Source organism: Lytechinus variegatus, chromosome 6 (assembly GCF_018143015.1).
Source record: "Lytechinus variegatus isolate NC3 chromosome 6, Lvar_3.0, whole genome shotgun sequence".
NCBI classification, from domain to species: Eukaryota; Metazoa; Echinodermata; class Echinoidea; order Temnopleuroida; family Toxopneustidae; genus Lytechinus; species Lytechinus variegatus.
Window position 1 is genome coordinate 6,024,021 of NC_054745.1, and position 27,331 is coordinate 6,051,351.

Consider the following 27,331-nt stretch of genomic DNA (forward strand, 5'->3'; position numbering starts at 1 on the left):
TGAAAGTTGCCGAATTGTTAGGTGAGCATCGGCCTACTTTTGTGATTTGTGCCAAAGTCTTTCTGTTTGGCGTCAGGTAGGGTTTAAGCAAGTGTTACACGAAACCCAAATTCTCTCGAATAAAAGTCGAAATGATTCTGCCCGAATACGGCCTAATTCGGATGGTTTCGGTAGATGCGAATGTTCCCGAATCGTTCCCGAATCGTTCCCGAACAGAATACTCCTGAAACCACCTGAATGCGTGTGTTCGAATAAAAATGTATGTATAATATTCTTCTTCGATATTTTCTCCTTCATAGGTTTCAAAGATGTCACCCAAAGTTATTGTCTGTGTATGTCTGCTGGTAACTCTCGTTTCGATCACGAGTTCTCGTGTGGTCGATATCAATGGCGATGAAGAGGCTATCGATCAAACTGCATTGGACTTGGTGAACGATGGTTCTCCAGCTGACATTCCAAGAGGTAAGAAAACCTTTTTTTGCAAGCCACAGTATTCGCCCCTTATTTCGTGTTTGTGTCACCCCCCCCCCCCCTCCTTCCCCACAACTTGCGATCCGACTACCATGCTGTCTGCGACTCACGCATGCGCTTTTTTGTCATAGCAACTTAGAAAATGGCGCTTACTGCAACGTATGTGCGTTGTGTATCATATACGCGTCGTGCAACTCTGCTGTCTCATTGGCGGGATTGAGCTTACAGTCATAAGGATTCGACATGTCAAATCCTTATGATTTTGCTTGCGACTTGTCTCTGACCAGTCTGCGACTCTCAAGCTGACAAGAGCTGTGACGTCACATCTCCCCTCACTCAGTCGCAAGCCAGTCGTAGACCAGTTGGGTCGTGCGTCGGCCATTCGTCGGTGGGAAGAAAGGTCGGAGAGGTGGCCCATCTGGACACCTACTTTTCTCCCACCATGATAATCCTGGTAATTTCAACAGGCAGTCGATAAAGTTTAATAAATATTACACTTTGTTATCGCTTTCGCATAGCTAAAAACACTACATTTAAGTAATAAATTTAAACCCGATTCAATTTTTTTCTCTTCTAAAACTACAGAATTAAAGAATGTTTACAAGTAGGAACCATACAAATAATTTTAAAACGGGTGGACGGAAGATGGCGCTGTGAAGCACATAACGTAATTTGCAACTGGTGAAAAAGACCGAGGAATTTTAACGAGATGAAGAGGATCTTAAAAATATATATATAAGTATCTAGAAAAGATATCAGAAGGCATAAAAGAAGTAAAAAACAAAGAAGGACAACAAAATATGGAAACAGAGCCCGTTGTCGACCATGCCGACGGGTCGCGTGCTGAAGAACTAGACACCCGCGAGGAGCCGAGCCTGAGGCGTGGACCGGGGAGAGAGTCCGGCGCTCCGCCGGAGGATGGACATGTTGAGAAAAAACGTCGAACGAACGGGCATGACAGCGAGGCAGGTAACCCGAATGATATGAAAGAAATGCTTCTTACGATCATCACCAAAGTAGATTGTACCAATAACAAAGTTGACAAGATGAATGTGAACTTAGATCTGGCCCTTCAGAAAATTAATGAAAATAGAAAAGACATTGACAAACTGAAAGAAAAGGAACAACACACTGATTTTCAGCTGAAGGAAAAGAAGGACAGAGTTAGAGAGCTTGAGAAAGAGAATGCAAGAATGAAGGGTCAATTTGTTGATCTTGCAGCCAGAGAAATGAGATGCACTGCTGTATTCTTTGGCTTTCCTGAAGGCTGTGAGAAAGGCAATTGTGAGAAGCTGATTCAGGCCTTTGGAGAGTCTCATTTGGATCTACGAGGGCAGGATTTATGCATAGAGAGGGCACACCGTTCAGGTCAGCGATCTGAAAGAGGGGCTCCCCGCCCGATTATGGTGGCATTCAATAGGTATACCACAAGAAGCTCTGTACTTGCAAGTGCTCGAAAACTACTCAAAGACAAGCCATTCGTCTACGAGGGGAAGGGGAACCCCATATTCATTGATGAAATGCTGCCGAAGGAGATAAGAGACCAGCGAAAGAAAATGTCGCATACCCGACAGAAGCTGAAGAAAGAGCATGGAAAGGCCTACTTCAAGTATCCGGCTAGGCTGTTTTATCGGGACAAACAAACACAGAAGGAAGAAGAGTATAAGAAAGACTGAGAATGCATTGACAGATTCGGCATTGACAGTAAAAATTTACACAACATTGGTGGAAAAAAGCAAGGAAAAAAAAACAATGAAAGTTCTAATATAGTGAATCCTATTTAAAGACAAATGATAAGCATATAGGCTTATAAGATCATTTTGTTCACCACGCAAAGCGTCACTCCAAGTATGAAGCAAGTGGTTGGGAAAGCCGCAATCATTCTGTTTTTTTGTTTGCCGTTATATTGTAATTGTTTGTGTTTTTTAGTGGGACTATCGTCTGATTTTTTCAAACAATGGATTTAAAATTAATGACGCATAATGTAAATGAATTAGGGGATTTCAAGACTAGAAAACGATACTTCAATTTCTTATCGAAATTAAAAAAGGACATAATTTTGCTACAAGAAACACATTCCACAGAAAAGGATGAGATATGGTGGAGGAATCAAATTAGATCAGACATAATATTTAGTCATGGTACATCAATGAGCAGAGGAGTTTGTATGATTTTCAGGAGAACACCAGATATTAAACTTCTCGACTCGATTAAAGATAAAGTAGGTCGCTTTTTATGCATCAAAGTTGAAGTACGTAAAGAAATACATATTATTGTTGATGTATATGCACCCAATAATGAAAAGGAACATGTGGAATATTTTACTGATCTTTATTTGAAATTACAATAATTTAATGATGAAGGACACAAATGCATAATAGGAGGAGACTTTAACTTTATACAGGACTTGGATATGGATAGAGAAGGTGGTAGTATGAGAACAGTGTGGAAACGTTCATGTACAACAATAGAAAAACTGAAAGAATGCTTTTGTCTTATTGATATTTGGAGAACAAGAAACCAAACAACAAAGAGGTTTACATGGAGGAGACTTAATCCATATATTCAGTCAAGACTGGACTTCTGGTTGGTCACAGACGCTCTGCGGTCTGTTGTCGTAGAAAATGATATGTACCCATGTGTCTTATCTGATCATGATTATGTTACCTTGCACCTCCATATTGAAAAACAAAAAATGGGACCCTCATATTGGAAATTTAACAACAGCTTACTAAGGAATGAGGAATTTGTTACAGCTCTCAGTGACAGCCTCCCATCTTGGGTTGATGAATGTGAACAAAAACATGATAAGAAAATGTTGTGGGATTGGCTGAAATACAGAATTAGAAAATTTACCATCCCATACTCAAAGAAGAAAAAAGGTGAAAAGGAAAAACAAAGACAAGAACTAGAGGAGGAATTGAAAAATATATGTGAAAGTATTGAAATGGAAGGAAATTGCTTAGATGAAGAAGTTGTAGATAGAAAGAAATACATTGAAGAGGAATTACATAAATTGTATGATTATTTTGCAGAAGGGGCAATTTTGAGATCGAGATGCAATTGGTATGAGAAGGGGGAAAAAAGCAACAAATATTTTCTATCATTGGAGAAAAGCCAGGCTGAAAATACATCTATTGATGTATTAGATACGAATGAAGGGACTTTCAGAAAACAACCAGACATTCAAAGATTTATCAAGGAATATTTCACTGATTTTTTTTAAACAGAGATATAGTAGATGAAGAGATCTCTAACAATTATATTTGTCATAGTAATCTGGAGAAAATAACAGAATCAGAAAAGGTTTCATGTGAAGGTTTAATCTCATGTAATGAAGCAAAAGAAGAACTGGTTAAAATGGCTAAAAATAAAACACCGGGAAATGATGGCCTAACAGTGGAGTTTTATGAAACATTCTGGCCCCTGGTCTCAAAATATATGATAGACTCTTTCAATGCAGCTTACAAAGACCAGTCTATGTCAGTTTCACAAAGACAAGGGGTGATAAAATTGATACCAAAGCCCAATAAAGAAAGATCCTTATTGAATAACTGGAGACCAATTACTTTGATAAATGTTGATGCAAAAATCCTTTCCAAATGCTTAGCCAAAAGAATTTCTAAAGTAATACAAACCTGATTAACTGTCAACAGACAGCATTTATAAAAGGTAGAAACATTGGTGAAGGAATTCGATTAATATCAGACTTAATGTTTTATGCAGAAAATGAAGACTTTCAAGGCATAATTATGGCGTTAGATCTTACCAAGGCATTTGACTCATTAAACCACTCATTTATTTTCAATGTCTGGAAGCTTATAATTTTGGGCCTTCGATTATCCAATGGGTAAAAACTGTTTATAATGGTATCAATAGCTCTGTTCTCGTAAATGGATTTACTACAGGCTATTTCATAGTAAGTAGAGGAGTAAGACAACCCTCTTGCGCCCTTATTATTTATTTTGGGATTAGAGGTTTATTTGAATAGAGCTAGAAATAATGACAGTATAAAGGGTTTTGAAGTGGAAGGAAGCTTATGCAGATGACATTACATGTTTCTGTAAAGACCGTCACTCCCTAAAACATGTATTTTTAGAGTTTGAGGAATTTTCTAAAATATCTGGTTTATGTATCAATAAATCAAAAACTGAAGGCATGTGGATTGGTAAGAATCGTCATCTAGGTGAAAAGGACAGTGTTATCTTATGGCCAGAGAAAGGAATTAAAGTTTTAGGCATCTTCTTTTCATATGATACAGAAGAAGCAAGGAAAAGGAATTTTGAAACCAGAGTTAAAGAGATGAGAATTGTACTAAATAAATGGAAAAACAGAGGACCTACCTTGATTGGCAAAACACAGATATTGAAAACTTTTATAATGTCCAAAGTAATTTATTTATTATCCAACATCTCATTACCCATTGCTTTTGTTAAAGAAGTTGAGAAGCTCATGTTTTCATTTTTGTGGAATGGCCCAGATAAAATCGCACATACTACTATGTTTGCTGATTATGCAGAAGGGGGACTAAAATTCCCAAACATTCAATGTATGATCAACACTCAGCTAGTGAAATGGGTCCAGCGATATTTCTTTAGATCAAATCATAGTTGGATAACCTTGTGTGAATATTTTGTAAAGTCATATGGTGGAAAATTTATATTTGTCAGTAATTATGCAATGGAGAAACTACCAAAAACTAAGGATATCCCTCCATTTTATATTGCTTTATTAAAAGCGTGGTTAAAGACGGATATCTATTTGGACTTGGTTACTAATGATACAAGCCAGGTTAGCATACTGAGACAAGGTGTATTGAATAACAAATACATATTGATAAATAACAAGTCAATGTACTGCAGTGCCCTTCATGAAGCAGGGCTATCTAATATTTATCAATTATTTAACAGTGATGGAAATTTTTTACATTTTGAGTATTGGAATGAAAAGGTGTTAAAAATAATTATTTTCTACAATACATGGCAATAATCGAGTCAGTGAAGAAAGAATGGAAATGTGAATTCCATCCCCTAATATTACAAATGTTTTGGGATAAAAATAATGAATATCAGTTACAACAAGAAAAGTGACTTCTGCATTATGTAATGTGAAATCCAAAGCAATTTACAAGAACCTTTTATCTGGGTTGATAACCAGACCAGTTAGTGAACAATTATTTTCTACAACCTTTAATATTCAAGATGATGACTGGTCTCAAATCTACACCCTTCCGTTCAAGTGCACAATAGAAGCAAAAAATGAGAGTTTTTCAATTCAAATTAATTCATAATATACTGTATACTAATCATAGATTGTTTAAGATGAAAGTGGTCGACTCAGAAACTTGCACGTTCTGTCACTCAAATTTAGAGACACCTGTTCATTTGTTTTAGGACTGTAATGTTATTTATAATCTTCGACGGGAATTTATCTATAAGATTGGCAAGAGCTTTAATATTAAGTTTGAAGATTTTACTAAGAAAAGAATGATATTTGGATTTATTATGGACTGGAAAGGCCCCCACAAAATGCTACTAAACCATTTGGTACTAATGTTCAAAAGATATTTTTACGTAGAAAGGTGTAAAAACACACAACCATGTATAAGAGGGCTAATATCTTTTATTTCTAATATTAAACTGATTGAACTTAACATTGCAAAACAGAGGCATATTGAAGGATTGCACTATAAAAAATGGACCCTTGTTGAAAAAATCTTTTGATTATACCATTGATATACAGATAATGTTATTTGTTACCCACTTTTCATGTACAACTGTGATGTATGTTTTTGTATTGTTTTTTTTTTGTGAGTGTATCCTATACCATTGTAAATGTGATTGATATTATGATTATTGTTGTACATACCGATTGTTTGATCAATAAAAAGTTTAAAAGAAAAAAAAAAATTAAAATGCATTAACATATGACATACCACCACGCCGGATTGTTTCTTGTTCTTGATTTTATAACGATAAATGGAATTCATAATCAATACACATGTCTATTTTTATGTAAAATCGAAGTCAAACAAACGTTATTTGAAGGTGCGTGCAAATGGATATTCACATTATGGACAATATATTAAATTTCACCTTAGGTTAGTTATTGAATTTATTTAAGAAATAACTTACGATAAAATAAGTAAGGCTGCACATTATTCGATCACTAATTTTTTTGTTGCTGCCTTTCAGCGCTCATGCCTCAATGAATTAATCCTGCCGGGAACCCATTCGGGTCCGGTGCAGCACAATGTGGATAAATTTTTTGCTGAAGGAAATCACGCTATGGCTGGAATTCGAACCAACGACCCTCTGTTTCAAAGTCAGAAGACTTATTCACTGGGCCACAACGCTCCACAATATAATTCAATGATGGTGGTGGTGACATGAGGATGCTAATGATGATGATGATAATGATGATGATGATGTTGATGATATGGGTGATGTTCGCCCGTTGTGCATCTTGTGCAGATTATCTGAATAAGCCTCTCCCAATCTTTGCTAACGAATGCAAGGATGGTCTACCCTCCACTCTGTATCACGGTTGACACTCAAGCCGATTTTCGTCATGACCTCTTGTGTGCTCCATGGTATTTCCACAACCGGAGTCGAGTTCCCACCAAGTCCCAGCTGAAAGTGGCTATCGGTCTTTTCAATCCAATACGAGTCGAATCTTGATGTGCCGCACGAGAAAGAGTGAGGATCAGACATTTTTCCTCGGCTCCATACCAGGTCTTTCATCATATTTATAGTAGCGTATCGAAACGTGGCAGAGCCTTTGCATATCCCTGCAGTTTGGAAAATAGTCTAACTTCAAATGCTGATTTGTTATCATAACAAGTTTTATAACATAGGCCCCTTTCCTCATTGAAAGCCAACTTGTTTATAAATACGTGTATGGTTGGAACTACCCCTTATCGACCACCTAATCTTCTAAGCATTGTATCTGCGAAAATATTCATCAATTTTACCCAGTTTTCATCTCATTTGTGCAGAAAATTGAGCAGATCAGATTCCCATGTTTCTCACGGCGACTCCGATTCAATCAGCGTATATATCAACGAACAACGAATGCGACGATTTTACATTTGCTCATTTGCACCCATCTTTTGAAACCGACCACCCGCGATATTCTTGTCGCCATGGCGAAGTATTTTGACTCTTCCAAATCAGTTCTGTGATGTCAACATGCTAAATGATCGTCTCACTACTTCCATTGCGAGCTCCGGCACATGATTCGACGATTGACGACGGATACTTGTTCTAAAGCCGTTTCCTATCGGATTTCTTGGTTTCTCAGCGGGGTTTGGGTCTGGTCAATACAATTTTGATTAATTCTACTAAATATTTACTTTTTGTTGCTTCTTTTTTTTTTCTCGTAAAATCGATTCTTACCGTTTCTATGGACACTGCGCCTACTCTCCTGCGCGTATCGTTTGTAATACGCAATAATTTTAACGCGCGCAAGGTGGTCGGTTTCAAAAGAGGTGGTCGATATGAAGTAGTCTCACCATACTGACGTCATGATTTAATGACTTAGCAATCAGATCGGTACGTAATGTAGTTAATGGTGTCTTGATTTCGTGACGCATAAAAAAACATTACGTATTGCAATTAATGACGCCATGATTCCGTTACTATTTCTATAATTATTTCCATTATCAAAATTACGACTTGCATTAGTAGAAACAGGGTGTGTTTCACAAAGATTTAAGTATTTAATACCGAGTTGCGTATGGTATGAAAGGCTTGACCACATTGATCAGGGGCCCGTTGCAGAAAGAGTTGCGTTTAAACGCAAGCCAACAAAATCAATCGCAAGTCCCAAATGCGCGCTGTTGATTGGTTGAAAATCAAGTTGCGCATGATTTTTAGAGTTGCGATTGATTGCAAATCTTTCTGCAACGGACCCCAGATCGTGTCATTAAGACGCGCACTAATGCATATCTATGAATAAGATCGCACGTTGCATATCATGTACGCGTCGGCATTTATTAAAGTGCGACTTAAATCACACTTAAATCTTTATGAAATATATATATGCTTTTCCTATGCTGTATCACTTACCAAAAATGGCATACCAGTCACTTTCGAGTTTGAATGATATATATGAGTTACTTCCTCGCATTTTGAATGACAGTCTTGTTTTGCCCACATGAGGGCGCAACGCGTTGTAAAATATCCTTCCTATTGGACGATGCATGTTCCAGGCTACACGACAAGCTGGAAAACAACAGAGAGAGAAAGAGGGGGAAAATCCTAAATAACCACGCGATATTAATGGATATTTTTCCCAGAGAACCGATTAAAGCAACCACTCAATCGTCAAATTCTATTAAAATAATACATGTCTCCCAATGTAACGTGATAGCACCAATAGGAAAATTTTGCACTGCTATGCAGGGGCCCGTTGCAAAAAGAGTCTGCGTTTAAACGCAAGTCAAAAAATCAATCGCAAGTCCCAAATGCGCGCTGTTGATTGGTTGAAAATCAAGTTGCGCATGATTTTTTGAGTTGCGATTGATTGCAGCTCTTTCTGCAACGGGCCCCGGAACGCTTTCAAGAACCTTGGAAATGCATCGTCAAAGACCCTTTATGACAAAAGCCAATCAAGAAGTTTTTGTCAGATATTTCTGAATCAAAACATTAGTTTCGTCTTGTACTCTGAAGAAAAGACAGATTTTCAATGTTTTATTAGCTCCGAAACTACTGTTATCGTTCATGTAATTAAGACAAAGACCTCTTTTCATTTGATGGATATTATAAATACACTTTGATGTATTTTTTAATTTGTTTTGCGTCGGAGAAGCGGAAACTCCCTAAGACGAAAATTGAAAGCCGCGGTCTTGCGTGTCTGACATCGCAGCCTGCACGCATTGATGACGCAATTACGCGTTCTGCTGCTTAGCGCGTTTAGCATCCACCTAACAGACGCTTTCCGCAGAACAACAACTCCTTTGAAATGCCCATCAAATCACAATAGACAGCTTAGAAATCATTATCTAAAATTTGTGGACGGGGACATCACGTAGTCTTTATATTAAGACGAGACGAAATATTGCAAATGTCCAGGACGACACTGCTTTTGAGTAAACTATTTTCGAACAAGGCTGCGAAGAGATTGCTAAAATGTCACATTGACTGATAAGAACAATACGTTCTTAAAACCCGATAGGTACAAATACATTTTTAACATTGTCATAAAAAGACGATTATCCACCCTATTCGGCATTATAGACCCTTTACATGACTATTCAGAGGTTTGATTGTTCTTACATTGGCAGTATTGTCCTACATGATTCCCTGCACACAGGCATCGATAAACACCGCCCTCTACGATGCGGGTCCCTCCATTTAGGCAAGGGTCTGAATACAAAATAAAAACAAGCGAGGAGATTCATTATAATACGCATTTGTTTCGACTGAAGATCACTGAATATGCAAGATGTCTTTAAAAAAAAGACAAATGTTTAATAAAAAAATAGAACTTAAATAAATCTGTGGCAATTGAAATACAGAATTGATTTATAAAATACTCCGATGAAATTATTTTTTTTTAATAAGCTCCACGGGGTATTGATAGGAAGGTGGCATTCTTGCAGCAATAATTATGCACCATTTTGATCATTGATAATTGCGTTTTTGTCAATCCCCCCCCCCGCCCCGATGAATGTACACTGTGGCCTGAAATTGTGATATGTAATTATGTACATCGATTTCTGACTATTATGACAATCTTATTATTACTATTATTCAAATAATTGTCTGGATAAATGACCCTGTCGCAAAAATTTGAAGAAAAAAAATATCTCTTAAAATCTGCCTGTCTATTTTTGAAGAAGTATTCGTTAATAATGATGCGTAATTTTACATACTTGTTCATTATAAGTGACTGAGGATTTCCCCCCCCCCCCCCCACCCACTGGAAATTTGATTTTTATCTTTTATTTTCAAGGAGGTTGGTATATAAGGCTTACAAATTTTGGGTTATTATGACCCAACAATTGAGGGAAGTGAGATAAGCAATATACGAATCATCATGTAACGTTAACAAATAATAATCCAAACATGTAGATGGGCAGACATGGGGTATGGGGATAAATTGCAAGCGATTGAAGCATCCAAGAATAAGAAAATAAATATCAAAGATTACTTCTATATACTTAAACAAATAATATTAAGGTAAAAAAGTCATATCTCGCCTTTTATTTCGTTATATAAGTCGTAACGATTATGGGGAAGGGGTCCAGCCCCTAACATCTTTACGCCAATGCACTAAATGGATGTTTCTCGTCCGGACTGTACTAAGACTGAGTCAAAAGCAAAGCAAATTATGAGATTGCCATCTTTAAGCCACCCATCCCCCCCCCCCCCTTCCGAGCGCTTGCTTTACGATACCTGGTGTTTCACACGTTGTCATTCGCATTGCGGCTGAAACATAAGGCAAGGCGATAGTCATATTTGAAAGTTGAGATGGTCTGAGCTCTTCTAGAGTATACGTCAGCCTTGGGTGCCATTCGTCGTCTTCTCTTTCCTGTCCGCACATGATCTTCAGAGAATTCGAGATACTTTGAACACCTTTCGAAAGAAGATAGTAAAGACAACAGATTTTTATGCGCACTTATCAATGTTTTTTTTTTTGGCTTGTGCGATAGCATCTGGTCGGGTGATCAAATAAATACCCCCACGCTTTGTTCAAGTATGTATATCAAACCGGCGACGTACCTAAGATTTTCCAAAAGAAAGGGGCCAACTTTTTTGGAGGATTTCGTCAGCGAAAAAAACTGACAAGCAAAAAAAAATCGTCTTCAACCATCAAATAAAGACTTCGTGTCACAAAAAAATTGACAGGCAAAAAAGAAAATAAAAGATAAAATAAAAAAAGTCTTCAACCGAACATTAAGGAGATTTCATACCAGAAAAAAGTGACGAGCAAAGAAAAAACAATGACAAAAAAGGTCTTCACGTGCGTCAAACAAGGGGCACACGTCTGTTTTCATTGCATTTTTACATTACAAATAATTAATTTTGCTTCTAAAGGGGGGGGGGGGCAGTCTGCCCCGCCCCCTTTAGGTACGCTAGTGTATTAAACCTTATAATTCATAAAATGTTTTAAAGCGTTTGAAGCCTTTTCGGGATTATTTACGGGGGGGGGGACAAGACCTCAATGACACGGCTACAGTTCACAAGAACTATATTTGTGCAGAGAAGTTTCAATATACTTTTTGAATTGACTTTAAGAATTTTTGGGAAAAACTATGATGTATTCGATTTCTTAATAGATGTGTTTACATATTACATCATTTTAAATGTGTAACAAAAAATAGAATCACAACGAAATTAAGTATTGTCATCTTGATATTGAAATCAATTAAACATTTATTTTGTTCTGATAGACATTTCGTCCAATTCTACATGAAAAAATATACAAATCAATAATATAGTAATAAAAAAATATTTTTGATAGAATATGCAAATTTTGTATATACAGTTCGTATAAAAAAGCGGGCTATCACAATTTTGTTTCAAATTAGGATGTCTATATTTTGATTTTAAAAGATGCTATAATGTTTTTGCTTCCAAATGACTTTTTTTTTAAACTGAGTTTTGTTCGTGCTTAAGCGAACTCGAAAAGTTTTTGTCTGAGGTTAAAAAAAGGTTGCGCCAATATGGAATAAAATGTTGATCTTCAGACTTCTTGCTAATTGTTATTAATTATGTTCTGTTTGACATAAATCTGAATCTAATCAGCAAACATCCTTTTATAAGGTTTTCATTATCTTTCCAAAAATTTTCGAATTATATTCAACTTGAAATCTGTTCATTTACTTGTATTGTTCTGTTGTTTTCTTTTATATGGTATCTTACAGCAGTGAATGTTTTTTTTTTCATAATTAAAAGCTAAAAGAAAAATGTCCACCCGCGTAAGGGGATTCGCGTTAATAATACATGAAAGCTTGTTATTTAATCAAATATGTTTGTTTTGTGTGCTGCAAAGGCCATGGTGCCTATGAAAGGCATGAATCCTTCTGTTAGAATAAACATTGTACTGTCAAGCACACAATTTGACTTGTTCAAAGAATCAATGTCCCCTTGACAATAGGATTAATCTTTTTCAAAGGCACCATAATCTTTGTTGCACATAATTGAAGGATATGAATAAAATTACAAGCTGTCTCCATTAATAATGAAAATTTCCTTGCCTAGGTTGACAAAAAAGGTTTTTTTATGTTTTTGATATTATCAGCGACTATTTAATTGAATCAAGGTGTTTTTTTAATCACGAGTCTCGCCTGACTTCGCGATAAACCAAATATGTAATATAATCGTTTGACCCTAGATGACCTTTGACCCATCGCTATCATGAAATAACATGCAGTATTACCAAAGGACCGTATTTTACCGAGTATGAACATAATTGATGCAGAAATAAAGAAATGAGAGCTAGTTGAACAAAACTTCACAAAAGGATGGACATGACAACATATCGTTTGAACTTTTGACCCCTAGATGACCTTTGACCTCATTATCAGCATGGACGTATATAAGGTGTCTCTCGAGGATCATGTTTACCAAGTATGATAGTAAGTGATGACGAAGTTAAGAAATGAGAGCAAGTTAAATGAAAGCTTGAAAGAAGTCTGATGATCAATATTTTCTAATTTGACGCAATTTGGCGCAAGCCTTTTATTGATCCCATGACAAATACGTTTCTCGTTCGCTCAAGCATGAAAAAAACTCTTTATTGAATAACATTTGAAAGATAAGACATCAGAGCATCTATTAACATCAAAATAAAGACATCATAATTTGACACAAAAAATTGATAGACTTTTCAAAAACTGTCCCTTTTTTGTACGCACTGTAGAAGAAAAAGGCGTAAGAACAGACAGAAAGCGGGTGCTTGCGTCGTTATACGCCTTTTAAACTATATGAATAAACTACAATTAATAAAATGAAAGGGGGAAAGAAAACATTTTTCAAACAAATCAGTCCAATTTACTAGATCAATGGTTAGTTGGGTGCAACTGATAAGTCTAGTCACATTTCTGGCGCATATTCTAGTCAGAAATAACTCTGTTCTAGTAAAATATGACGGGAAAATTGTCAAATGTGATTAGAATAGCAGTTGCGCACAGCTGACTCAATTTACTAGTCATCATGGTCATGTTTACTGATTTGTTTTGGGAGTGAAGGGAAAGAAATAGAAAAATTAAAAAGCGCCAAAGAGGCGAGCAGGTAGAAAAAGAACGGATATGAAGGCGTGACACAAGATATATAAACATAATTGAAATAGCACAAGCATGTAACGATGAGAATAGTTATTACTGGATTATGTCTAAAAATGGTTACATAACAGACATGATTATGAAAGAAACATGTGTTAACATGGAGAGTCAATTGTAGGCAGATATCATATTTTTGTATTGTGTTTAAAGCTTGATGTGGACAGGGACTTTCCTATATTTATAGGAAGATCATTCTCTATTTTAGGTCTGGTATACCGAATAATATGATGAAATATAATGTTTATATATTTTCATATTTATATAGTTGGTTTCTAGAGCGAATATCGAAAGTATGGACATTTGAAATTGGTACACAGAGCTCACCAAATTTAGAAAAAAAGGTTTGAGAATGTATATTATTGAAGTTTGCTGATTTCTTGGACTTTCAGCAGCTCATGAGAATTAAAAAAAAAATCAACGTGTATAAACGCCACATTGTTAGCTGCAGTAATGATACGAATAATTTTATTTTGAAGGAAACATATTTAAAGGTGGATTTTGGTACTTGTTTGCCCTAACTATTTAATAATACACTTCTTGGAAGAAAAAAAAATATTATACTAATGTTTTCGATATTTAGTTTCGGTTTCGTTTATATTACAGTTCCAGCTTAATCTACTATTAGCGATAACTCCCACAAACATTTTTGTTTCAATTCAGGGACTATTGTTTTATTCAGATAAATGGTCAAAATTAATATGCCTGAAGGAATTTCGAAATATGATATAATTACATCTTTTACAGTTGAATGTAAGCTTATTTGCACTAAACCACTGACAAACATTGACAAGTATTGACTCTTGGGGCACCCCAAATCTTCTTGCTAATTGACATTGAAGAATATCACCAAAACAACCCAATATATTAAGCCTAAATCCAAATTAATTATACTTGCCCTGTCCTTCAATACTGTTGTCAATCTGAATAATTTCATAGTAAAATAAGTAGGATAAACAAACAAGGAAATATACCATTGATTTCTTACCGAGAATGCAGGATATAAAGCAGAACAGTTGAGCCCTTGACATGATCAAGATGATTGAGTCTATTTTGAAGAAAAGCTATCCTCATATCAACATCAAGTTATATATACATAAATTTCTAACATCTTACAATATAAACATCATAGAAATCCAGGTGGGCGTTTGATAAAGCTATTCGTTAGTTAAGAGAGACTTTGAGAACGACTGGTGATCATTTCTTGTGGTAAATATACCAAAATGTTCATTGGCGATGGTTTAGCGCGTAAGAAAGGATCACCAGTCGTTCTTAAAGTCGGTCTTAAAATAGAAACAGCTTTATGAAACGGCCCGGGGTTTCTTGGTTAAGACAAGAACAACGTGATCAAGTATAGATGTTTCTTCTTAAAGGTTGTTCCATAATCACGTTCCTTTACTTTTACATCTCAGGCGCAGTATAAAGGCCAAAAGGGCCGTGGGTCATTAGCCCATTAATACTCACGTTTCTATGAAAGGGTTGAATTGTTTGTTACAACAATATTCGAAATTCTACCATTTACGCATCCCATAAACGTCCGTAGTGATCAGCGTTATTGCTCATAAAATGTAATTATTTTACGAAGTGTACACCGTAAAAGCAAGGCGCAGAGGAAAATATAACAAATATAAAGTGTGTGTGTTTTTTAGCTTGGCCTAATTGCCCGCTGAAAGTTACTGAAAATGGGAAGTTAGAATTTTAAGAGCAAAGCCCCCCCCCCCCATTCACTCATCCCCGACGATTTGTTTCAAAGACTCGTTCCCCATTATTACGTGAATGGAGATATATGTATTTATATATATATATATATATATATATATATATATATATATATATATATATATATATATATGTATATACATCTATCTAAGCAATAGCTTTGATCCAGCTGAGGCATGGCGGCATGTCATTGTTCAAACCCCACCTACCCCCGACAAAGGAAATTATAATTTGGTTGCACGGGCCTAATCACAACTGGCCGGTAAAAGATATTGCTGATTCACAAAAATGATTGAATATGACCAACGATATAACACTAATTCTAGCATGTCTAGTAAGGGTACCTGCTGAACTTTTTTTTCCAACCTGGAAAGGTATATCACCACTATGAAACACTACATGTATTTTTACTGGCGGAAGAATTAGGGCCATTTTACTCTCTCAAGTGATTAATTTGATCCCATCAGGTGTAGTCTTCATAAATGCTAATTTATTTTTTAAATGAGCCGGTCGAGGAAGTTCACAGCCGATACATCCACACCCCCCCCCCCCCCCGACGTCCTCACTCACGCCCACACAAGACTCAACTCCCTGATGTCACCACTGACCACCCGCCGAAGACCAGGTGGCGAAATTATTTTTCCCGCCGCAGTTCCGGACGCAAATGTGAGTATTTAATTGGTAGTGAAAAGCTTGGTTATGTCAAGATGGCACCAACCAAGAAGGGAGAATTCAATATAAAATGTGACAACGACAGTGGTCACGTGACAGATTGTAAAAAAAAATAGTGAATGGAATTGAAAATATTGGAAAGAAATCCATATCATAACAAAAGAATAAAAAAGGGATCATTAGGGTGTCAGCATTGGCTTGATATACAGTATTCTCCTTTAATACATTTTTTTCTGTTTTTTATCAAAACTAACTTTTAATTGTCAAGTATATACATGTAGGTGAAAGAACTAATTATTGCAAACGCACATTTTTCTATAGGCGGACTATTAAAGTTGTATAACAGCACCCCAGATAATATTCGTAATCGAATGACCTTAAATTCTTTTAGATCAGCGTTGTCACATTCGAGACCTTGATTCTTTTTGTTTCTCGCGGAGGGGTAAGTTGGGTGGGAGCAATACCTTGGTCACATTTGTTCTACGGCGGCCGTACGGCGAGTCGAAACCAGCCGTTTTAACATTTTTTGTACCAGCTACATGTCGGTGGTTAAAATAAAAATGAATAAAACGACTGTTTCCCACTCGCCGTACGGCCGCCGTAGAGCAAATGTGACCATGGTATTAGCAAACTGATATTTTTTTATCCTTTCCTTCTTTCTTTTTTTTCTACCTTTTCTTTTGTTTCTTCCTTTGCTTTTTTTTCTTTTTCTGTTCTCATGGTCCTCTCCTAATGACTCTCTCTCTCTCTCTTATATGGTTCCCATGGAAGACCAGCTGCACATAATTGGCATAATTGGTGCAGATCAATACGATCTGGTTATTTAACCGTCTTTTGTCTCAAGTTTGATCTTTTGTCTTTTATCTTTCAAGTTCCTTAACGTATTCCAACCATTATTCGTTTTCCTTTTTTAATCAATGTTAAGAATTTATTTCATTATGTATATGTTTATGTTATACTCTTTGTATCTCTCTACATGTATATATATTGTTATGTTTTCTTATGACAGACATAAAAACAAACCCCAACAATGACTGAAGCGCGCAAAAAGTGTATTATATTTGATGTTTTTATTGACCTTGTAATAATTCCTGTCATATTTTGTCCTGTATTCATTTGAGAAAATGACATTAATTCAGTTTTTAACGATATACGATCAACCGATCAGAGTAGTAATAAACATCATGTCACTGTGTTACAATTTTTTTTTTTGGGGGGGGGATAAAGAGGTTTGTATTCATAAAACGAATATGACGGAAATTATACGTATCGCATAAGTTATAACCTATGTCATAAAGATGCCTAATGTTTTTTTTTTATTTGTATATATCATATTCCTAAAATATTCCTATCATTCAGTTCAAACGTACACAAAAGCAACAACTAAAAATATCTTGCTCCTCATTCAAATTCAATTCACTTTTATTAAAATATACTCATCAAAAAGTCCGAAGACTAACAAAGTGACCACACAATTAAACGCATTAATATGAAAGATGAAATAAGTATAACACATGCAATGTTCATAATAAAACACATTATAATAAAATTTTCTATAATGCATTCACATATATATCAATATATTACAAATAATACACCGAATAATACACCAAAAAACGAGGTTTTATTCGTCATATATTGATTTCCACGTTTTTGCGAGCAAATGAAATTGGAAATATTTCCAATACTCTTTTTCAAAGACGAACCACTCTTCGGGTTTCCCATGAAATTAGCGGCATCACAAGTCGCCGTCGAAGGCTACATTACACTTGTATATTATTTTGTCCTCTTTTTTTTAAATTAGGAGCTATATTAACTAACTTGTATTTCATTATCACTCTAGCCTTTTTAATCACACTGGATATTATCAAGTAATACACTTTAATTTTCAATTAATATTGTATATGATGGCAATGTGATTGTTTATTAAATTAATTAATATTTTAATCGCGTGGTTATTGACTCAAACTTGACCTTAACGTGAAGAGTTGATTTTCTTCTAAAATTTCTGCAGGTATTATCTACAGGCTTGATACGGTCAAGTATACTGGACAGTTTACTTAAATACTCTCATATTCCGTGAGTTTGGTCCCGCTAATCGGTTTATCAGAGAAGTTGAAAGTTGCCGAATTGTTAGGTGAGCATCGGTCTACTTTTGTGATTTGTGCCAAAGTTTTTCTGTTTGGCGTCAGATAGGGTTTAAGCTAGTGTTACATGAAACCCGAATTCTCCCGAATAAAGTCGGACCGATTCTGTCCGAATACGGCCTAATTCGGATGGTTTCGATAGATGCGAATGTTCCCGAATCGTTCCCGAACAGAATACTCTTGAAACCACCTGAATGCGTGTGTTCGAATGAATTTGCAGCTGAGTCGGTTCCGGATAACCCTACACATGTAGCTTTACATCACTTTATACGAACTGGTTGCTGCATTATTTGGTGCACACCGGCTGCTCTCTCTCATGCCAGCTCCCATGTCTCTCGCTGATATTCACACCCTTTCTCATCTGTCAATCGCTTGATTTTTTTTTTTTTTTTTGGGGGGGCGGGTCTTAATCATCCAATGATTTTAATTCCTAATCATATTATGTGTCTAACTTATGTATTTTTTTTAAATATATGTTATTTTCATTTTTGTATGGTTTTTCTGGGAGCAACCCCTGTGTGGGTTATTTAACTGTTTCTGTCTCCCCGAGTCATGCTTTTTTAACACTTGTACACAGCAAAAAACTGTGGTGTTAACCGTTGTATATAGAGGACCACACCAGTTATTTTACACCGGTGTTAAATTGGTGGTGTTAGTTTTACACCTATGGGTGTTATTACAACACCTATGGTTGTTACATTTACACTCTTTGGTGTTATGTTCAATCTCTAGGGTGTTATTTTAACACCTCAGGGTGTGGTCCTCTATTAACACCAATTGGTGTCAGTTTTGACACCACAGTTTTTACAGTGTATGAATAAAATCAGTTCACTTCAATTTGCTGCCAACTTGAACTACATGTAGAAAGAAATAGCCATGTCATATCAGGTAGGTGTGATTTATGTCAAGGCGGAAGTCTATTTTTTGCTAATTTTCTTTTAATGACCTTCTTTTGTTATTGCTAAAGTGATTTTTTTTCAACCTAACCACTAAACCCTAACTCATAATTCGTTTTTCTTTTGCTTTTGTTCCCTTTCAAATAGGTAGAATACGGATATTTCATATTAACAATTAAAGTTAATTTATATTGAATCGCATACGATGTAAAATAAAAGGTCAAATGGGGCTTCGAAGCCATCGTTATGGTATGTTTTCAATATTAGTTTTCGACTGACCGCACTTTAATAATTAATTGTTCCAGTGGATGGTCATATGGAATTATTCATCCCTAACGTATCTGGTTAAATATATTCGTATTTTATTTGCAGTGTATGCATATTGCAATATCTGAAGCTTACAATCCGCGACTGGCAAAAAAGGAGAAAATCGCAGACACCTTCGTGTAGATTAGGCCTATATGCATGTGTACATGTAAGTCCATTATGAACTTTTGACAAAGGTCCTAAACCTGTAAAATACATATTCAAATGTATCCGAATAATGTCAACTTTTTCCAATGTTCTGAAGGAAAATAAGAATGTATGTATAATATTCTTCTTCGATATTTTCTCCTTCATAGGTTTCAAAGATGTCTCACAAAGTTATTGTCTGTGTATGTCTGCTGGTAACTCTCGTTTCGATCACGAGTTCTCGTGTGGTGGATATCAATGGTGATGAAGAGGCTATCGATCAAACTGCATTGGACTTGGTGAACGATGGTTCTCCAGCTCACATTCCAAGAGGTAAGATAACCTTATTTACAAGAAACACCGGTATTCGCCCCTTATTTCGTGTTTGTGTCACCCCCCCCCCCCTCATTCCCCACTGACATGACTGACGTAAAGATATAGGGGCTTCTAGTCATAGGCCCCAAAACATTTTCATGACCAAGCAAACAAAAAGGAAATGAAATATAGAACATGATGTTATTATGTTAACGGGTATATATCCCCATCACTTTTCAGAGTAGGGGGACGAATTGTACAATTACCCCCCCCCCACTCCCGAATATTTAAAATAGAAAATCATATGTTCATAATCATCCAAATGTTGATGCTACTGTTAATGTGTGGATTTATCTTTAAATGCTTTCAAAGTGCTTCAGTCTGACTAATTTTGCATTTATATTTGCACAATTTATCGCGCGGTCTCTCCGCTCCCGCGTTCAATCGATTCTCACAAGACATTGGCCGTGACAAATCCCTACGTTTAGCTTATACCCAAGGTTATATCCACTGGATCGTGGGAGTTTAGTTATAATACGTCCATTTATGAATATGTTATTCCGATCACCTTTAAATATGATCATAACCTATCAAAACGAATCAAAATATCTTTTAAATACACTCTCGCGAATATGGGGGGTGGTCATCTGCCTGACCTGGTATCTTTTTGGAAGCGGGGATTTTGTTTTAAAAGATATCTGGCCTACCGTAATCTTCAAGTTAAAGTACGATAAATCACTTGTAACACTGATCAAATCATTACCGTTAAAGGACAAATCTACCCTAACAAAAAATTATTTTTTTTTTTTTTGAAAGGAGAAAAATCCAACAAGCAAAACACTGAAAATTTCATCAAAATTTGATGTAAACTAGGAAAGTTATGACATTGCAAAGTTTCGCTTAATTTCACAAAACAGTTATATGCACATCCTGGTCGGTATGCAAATTGGCAGACTGATGACGTCACCCATTCACTATTTCTTTTGTATTTTATTATATGAAATATATCTATTTTCTCCTTGTCAAGTGAAACAAAGTTTTATTTCTCCCTGAACATGTAGAATTGCCATTATTTTGACAGTTTATGGTTAAGTTAAGTTGGTCCTTCCTTGTCAAATCTGTATTAATTGAAATATTGTATAATTCAAACAATAAAAAACAAAAGAAATAGCGAGTGATGGACATCATCGACTCTCTCAGTTGCATATTGCTGAGTTGTGCATTTAACTGTTTTGTGAAATATACGCGAAGCTTAAAAATGTCATTACTTCCTTATTTTACATCCGATTTCGATGAAATTTGCAGCGTATGTTTGTTTGATATTTCTCTATCGACCCACATCAAAAATATTCTGGGGTGGACTTGACCTTTAATAAAACTATACTTTTTGTATCAAAATATCGAATGTTGCATCATCTCTTAATATAATATTATTCGAAATATGTCTTTTTCATATACAATTTCATTCTTACAAAACACTTTTCGGAAGTTTATACAATAGGCCTGTGGTGGCCTATGATCATTTCATTATGGCACCCTTATTCCCGATAATCATCATTCTAATTATTGTCCATTCTCATCTCACTTTAACCAGTGAGCAAGCCAGTTTTCATTTAACAAAACTCGACTGTAAAATCCATATTTGCTCTTTTTGATATACATGTCTTGATCACAATATTCTAAAGTCTACGTTATTGACGGATAATACCCTTATTATCATTATCATTTTAACAACAGAAGCAACTCTTTTAAGAATCGCTAACTATGCCCACCGCCGCAAAACACTCCTTGAAAGACATTTTGGTTATTATTTTTGTTTTCAATCTATGGAAATTTCGCTCGCAATTGGGTACTTTCTGTAATACAGTATAGTTTGAAAGACGATTTTGGTCATCGTATCTTTAACTACTGAAAAAATTGCTCGCTCTCATTTAGATATTAACTGTATTTTAATAGCACTAAAAATCAATGACATTTATAACCATTGAAAAAAAATCGTCAGATGCCTCTAATAGATTAGAGGATTATGTACACGGTTACGGAGCACGCATCCATAGCCCTGTATAGGTGTGGGGTGTCCCCCAAAGTTTTAATTTCCAGGGAAGTATATTGCTTTCACCCCCACCCCTTCACCCTCTTCTCGGGTCGGGTCGGATTTACGGCAATGATTACGTTTAAATATCATGTCAAATCCATGAAAGGAATAAAACTCGTTATTCAGTCGAGCTCAAATTTGCAAGTATCGACCTTTTATTTCAGATCTTCAAATCGGAAGATGATCTGAGGAAAAACCGAAAATGTAAATTCATAAAACATTGATTTTTGTCTCACCTGCATAGCAGAGTGAGACTATAGGCGCCGCTTTTCCGACGGCGGCGGCGGCGTCAACATCAAATCTTAACCTGAGGTTAAGTTTTTGAAATGTCATCATAACTTAGAAAGTATATGGACCTAGTTCATGAAACTTGGCCATAAGGTTAATCAAGTATCACTGAACATCCTGCATGAGTTTCACGTCACATGACCAAGGTCAAAGGTCATTTAGGGTCAATGAACTTTGGCCGAATCGGGGGTATCTGTTGAATTGCCATCATAACTTTGAAAGTTTATGGATCTGATTTATGAAACTTGGATATAATAGTAATCAAGCATCACTGAACATTTTGTGCAAGTTTCAGGTCTCATGATTAAGGTCAAAGGTCATTTAGGGTCAATGAACTTTGGCCGAATCGGGGGTATCTGTTGAATTACCATCATAACTTTGAAAGTTTATTGGTCTAGTTCGTTAAACTTGGACATAATAGTAATCAAGCATCACTGAACATCCTGTGCGCATTTCAGGTCACATGACCAAGGTCAAAGGTCAATGAACTTTGGCCGAACTGGGTGTATCTGTTGAATTACCATCATAACTTTGAAAGTTTATGGATCTGATTCATGAAACTTGTACATAAGAGTAATCAAGTATCACTGAACATCCTGTGCGAGTTTCAGGTCACATGATCGAGGTCAAAGGTCATGTAAGGTCAATGAACTTTGGTCATGTTGGGGTTTTTTGTTGAATAACCATATCTCTGTAAGTTTATTGGTCTAGTTCATAAAAAGTGGACATAAGAGTAACCATGTATCACTGAACATCTTGTGCGAGTTTCAGGTCACATGATCAAGGTCAAAGGTCATGTAAGGTCAATGAACTTTGGCCATGTTGGGGTTTTTTGTTGAATAACCATCATATCTCTGTAAGTTTATTGGTCTAGTTCATAAAAAGTGGACATAAGAGTAACCATGTATCACTGAACATCTTGTGCGAGTTATAGTAGTTTTCAAAGTCAGCACTGCTGCTATATTGAACCGCGTGATGCAGGTGAGACGGCCTGAGGCATTCCACTTGTTTTAAGTAGAAATATATTGAAAATCGTAAAAATGGAGAATCATATATCAAATTAAAGGAGAAAATAAGGAGAACACGATGGTGTACATCACTAATCATGGAGACTGATGAAACTCAGTCAATTGATAGTTTAAATTTCTCTCTCTGAATGCTTCAAGCACGCAGAATTACGTCCGCGAAATTGGGGATTTTTTTATGACGTCACTGTCTGTACAAGAGGCGTGATTGGCTCTCCCACGTGAAGCTCCACTTGCATGCAAAACCTGTTGCAAGGGTACGTTTTCTTCACATTGTCACTGAATACTTCGATCACGAAATGAAAGAAAACCCAGAATTTTATTTAGATTTGGATTTTCAAATTGATGATTTTGAAGACGAAGAGAATGATGATGAAGTGAACAACAAAGTAACGTAGTTGGAGGTAAATTGGGGGAACTACGCCGATGATGATGAGTCGGACTATTCAACTTGCAACACGATCATATGCCGATTCGCTACCAACACTCATGCAGCTTCTAAATGCTAGCTGCACCGCGCGGGCCAAATTCCTGAAAATGAAAAACCACATCCAGTCAGTGTTACCTCTTTCAAAATAAAAAGGAAAATAATGATATAAATGTACTTACAAACAAGTGAACATAATCCGAACCTGAAGGCAAATCAACTCAACGAATAGCAGCAGACGATATGCACCGACGATAAACTTCATGTGGCTGGGATAGATTGTCACTCGTTCTGTTAGATGTAATTTTTATCTCATTAATTTGACAAAATTACGAAACTCGGGGAATTATTTATCTACATGAAAATATACTAACATCTGGTATTATTTTTTAAATTGCGATAAAACCTTTTTTGAAGGAAACCGTTGAGGTAAATCAAAATATGTAAAAGATCATCCCCATCATGCGTAGCACAATTATGTGATCGTAAACATACCATCACAACACGTGCCGTATAGCTTGCTCGCCTTGGCTGAGAGAGTAGATCTATGCACGTGTTGCACAGCTCTCAATCAGCCAAGGCGAGCAAGGAAGCTACCCGTCCGGTACATGTGTTTGAGATGGTTTGTTTGCCATGCATGACATACAAGCTACGCATGTTGGGGATGATCTTTTACATCTAATTTTAATTTACCTCAACGTTTTCCTTTCAAAAAGGTTTTATCGTAATTTAAAAAATAATACGAGATGTTACTATATTTTTGTATAGATAAATAATTCCCCGAGTCTCGTAATTTTGTCAAATTAATGAGATAAAAATTACATCTAACAGAACGAGTGACAATCTATCCCAGCCACATGAAGTTTATCGTCGGTGCATATCGTCTGCTGCTATTCGTTGAGTTGATTTGCCTTCAGGTTCGGATTATGTTCACTTGTTTGTAAGTACATTTATATCATTTTCATTCTTATTTTGAAATAGGTAACACTGACTGGATGTGGTTATTCATTTTCAGGAATTTGGCCCGCGCGGTGTAGCTAGCATTTAGCAGATGCATGAGTTGGAAGTGAATTGGCATATGATCGTCTTGTAAGTTGAATTGTCCGACTCATCATCACCGGCGTAATTCACCCAATTTACCTCCAACTACGTCACTTTGTTGTTCACTTCATCATTGTTCTCTTCATCTTCAAAATCATCAATTTGAAAATCCAAATCTATATAAAATTCTGGGTTTACCTTTCATTTCGTGATCGAAGTATTCAGTGACAGTGTAGAAAAAACGTACCCGCGCAACAGGTTTTGCATGCAAGTGGGAGCTTGAAGAGGGAGAGCCAATCACGCCTCTCGTACAGACAGTGACGTCATCAAATTCGAGTCAATTCAGAGACCGATGTGAGGCATATTTTGGAGAGGCATTTAGCGTTATTTAATCGGTGATTTTACCTTCTGTATTATTTCCGTTATGTTTGAATGACCCACTGATAATCCCCACATCATTACCTTTTCATTCATATATAATAAGACCACATTCATAATCAATACCTTTCTCCTTTAATTATACTATCAGTGTCTATAGCGCAAATCTTACCGATTGCTCGTTGGTACTGTTGTTTGTTTGATTCTTAATTATTAAAGGCACTCCAAACAATTTGTAGAAGTAAACTTCCCAATCAAGAGCTCAGCTTTAGGCCCATAATCCTCTCCATACATTCGTAATTCCGAAGCTTCGTTTTTTCGAAGGTTCGTTATACCTAAGGATCGTATTTCCGAAGGTTTGCAAGTCTTGAGGTTCGTAACGAAATGAGATTCGTAATTCTGAAGGTTCGTTAGTCCGAAAAAAGTGAGGTTCGTAATTCCGAAAGTTAATTATCCGAAAACGAAATGAGATTCGTAATTCCGAAGGTTTGTTAGTCCGAAATTGTAATGATTAACGAACCTTATTTCGTTTTCAAACTAACGAATCTTCGGAACAACGAACCTTATTTAGTTTTCAGATTATCGAACCTTCGGAATTACGCCACAAATGTTTTGATTAACGAACCCTTTTACGTTTTCGGATTAACGAACATGGAGGTATAGGCAATTTTTTACATGTTTTGGAATTACGAACCTTCGGAATAAAGAACCTTATTTCGTTTTCGGATTATCGAACCTTCGGAATAACGCCACAAATGTTTGGAATAACGAACCCTTTTACGTTTCCGGATTAAGGAAAATCGAGGTATAGGCAATTTACGTGTTTCGGAATTACGAACCTTCGTTAATTACGAGGATACAAGCCTTCGGAATTACGATCCTTCGGAATTACGAAGTGTAACCTAACCCTCGTCCCCTCCTCCCCCTTTTACATTGAACACGTTTATTTCGGCTCCCATTCTTATAAAGCAAAATAATGAAACCAGAGGGTTTTTTATGCCTGATAAAATCAATTTAGCTTTTTTGTGTGTATTATTGCATCCTTTTATGAAAATTTTTACCTTAGATTACGTGTTTTCATTGTTTTGTTTGTTTAAACAGTTGTGAGACGCAGTGCTGGAGACAAGAAAAAACGTGGTTGCTGCTTCGCGTGTTATCCTTGGTGCACTTGCTGCTACGCCTAAGAACCTTTGACAGCTAGATATCATCGTAGAATTTAATCACTTTTTAGTGATATTTTGTTTTATCATCTATTCTGACTAGTAAAATCATTAAGTGTAAAGGGAGGGTCATTAATGTTTATTACTACTAATAATAATACTACTACCTCTACTACTACTACTACAACTACTACTACTACTACTGATAATAATAATGATAAATAATAATGAAGATAATAGTAATGATAATAATGTTTATAATAATAATGATAATTAAGATTGATCAAATACATGATATAACATCTCTCTATGCGCTTTGCCATCAATGTGAACAATAATATCGTCGGCGGTCAGCTAAACTGTCGTATCACACATACGACCCTATCTCACTCACACAAAACCCATTTCGGAGAAAATAGACTGTACTGTAAGCGTACTGTAATTTTCATAATTAGTTCTCCAGCCTTACAACATAGATGACATATTCATTGCTAGAAAAGTACACGGTTAGAGAGACCAAATTAAAGTTTCGCTTAATTTTACATCATCGAATTTCTAATTTGCGTGTGACTACATGTAAATTGTGCATACAACTATTTTGTGAAAAATAAGCGAAACTTTGTAATGTCGTAACTTTTTTATATTACATCCGATTTTGATGAAGTTTTCAGAATTATGCTGGTCTGATTTTTCTCTCTTTGATGCAAATCAACATTTTCCTTAGGTGGACTTGACCTTTAACTTTAAACAAAATAATGAAAAAATGATCCTTACATCTCTCTCTCTCTCTCTCTCTATATCCTGTTTTCTGCCTTTATATAAGGGTTTAAAGGACAATTCCAACCCAATAAAAAATTGATTTGAATACAAAGTTTAAAATCCACCGAGCCAACATTGGAATTTTTATCAAAATCGGACGTAAAAAAGGAAGTTATGACATTGATGGGGATGGAGTT

General features: G+C 36.0%; 1 protein-coding gene and 1 long non-coding RNA gene across 6 annotated transcripts; one reads left to right on the forward strand and one right to left on the reverse strand.

Moving 5' to 3' along the window:
* On the forward strand, positions 1-26,968 carry LOC121416913. 5 transcript variants are annotated; one of them, XR_005970273.1, is made up of 4 exons: positions 1-21; positions 18,165-18,287; positions 19,817-19,979; positions 26,317-26,968. XR_005970273.1 is itself a non-coding variant. In XM_041610441.1 (3 exons), the coding sequence occupies exons 1-3, from the start codon at positions 16,073-16,075 to the stop codon at positions 26,397-26,399; spliced, it is 318 nt and encodes a 105-aa protein (XP_041466375.1). In that variant the 5' UTR covers positions 16,060-16,072; the 3' UTR covers positions 26,400-26,968. The 5 variants fall into 5 exon arrangements, 2 of the variants coding, with proteins under 2 accessions (XP_041466375.1, XP_041466376.1); XR_005970274.1 differs by lacking the exon at positions 1-21 and adding an exon at positions 16,083-16,144; XM_041610441.1 differs by lacking the exons at positions 1-21; positions 18,165-18,287 and adding an exon at positions 16,060-16,144.
* LOC121416914 lies at positions 6,872-9,885 on the reverse strand. Its single transcript, XR_005970275.1, has 3 exons — positions 9,750-9,885; positions 8,541-8,696; positions 6,872-7,261 (listed from the first exon to the last, which is right to left on the reverse strand). It is a non-coding gene; the product is annotated as an uncharacterized LOC121416914 (long non-coding RNA).
* Positions 26,969-27,331: the final 363 nt, after the last annotated feature.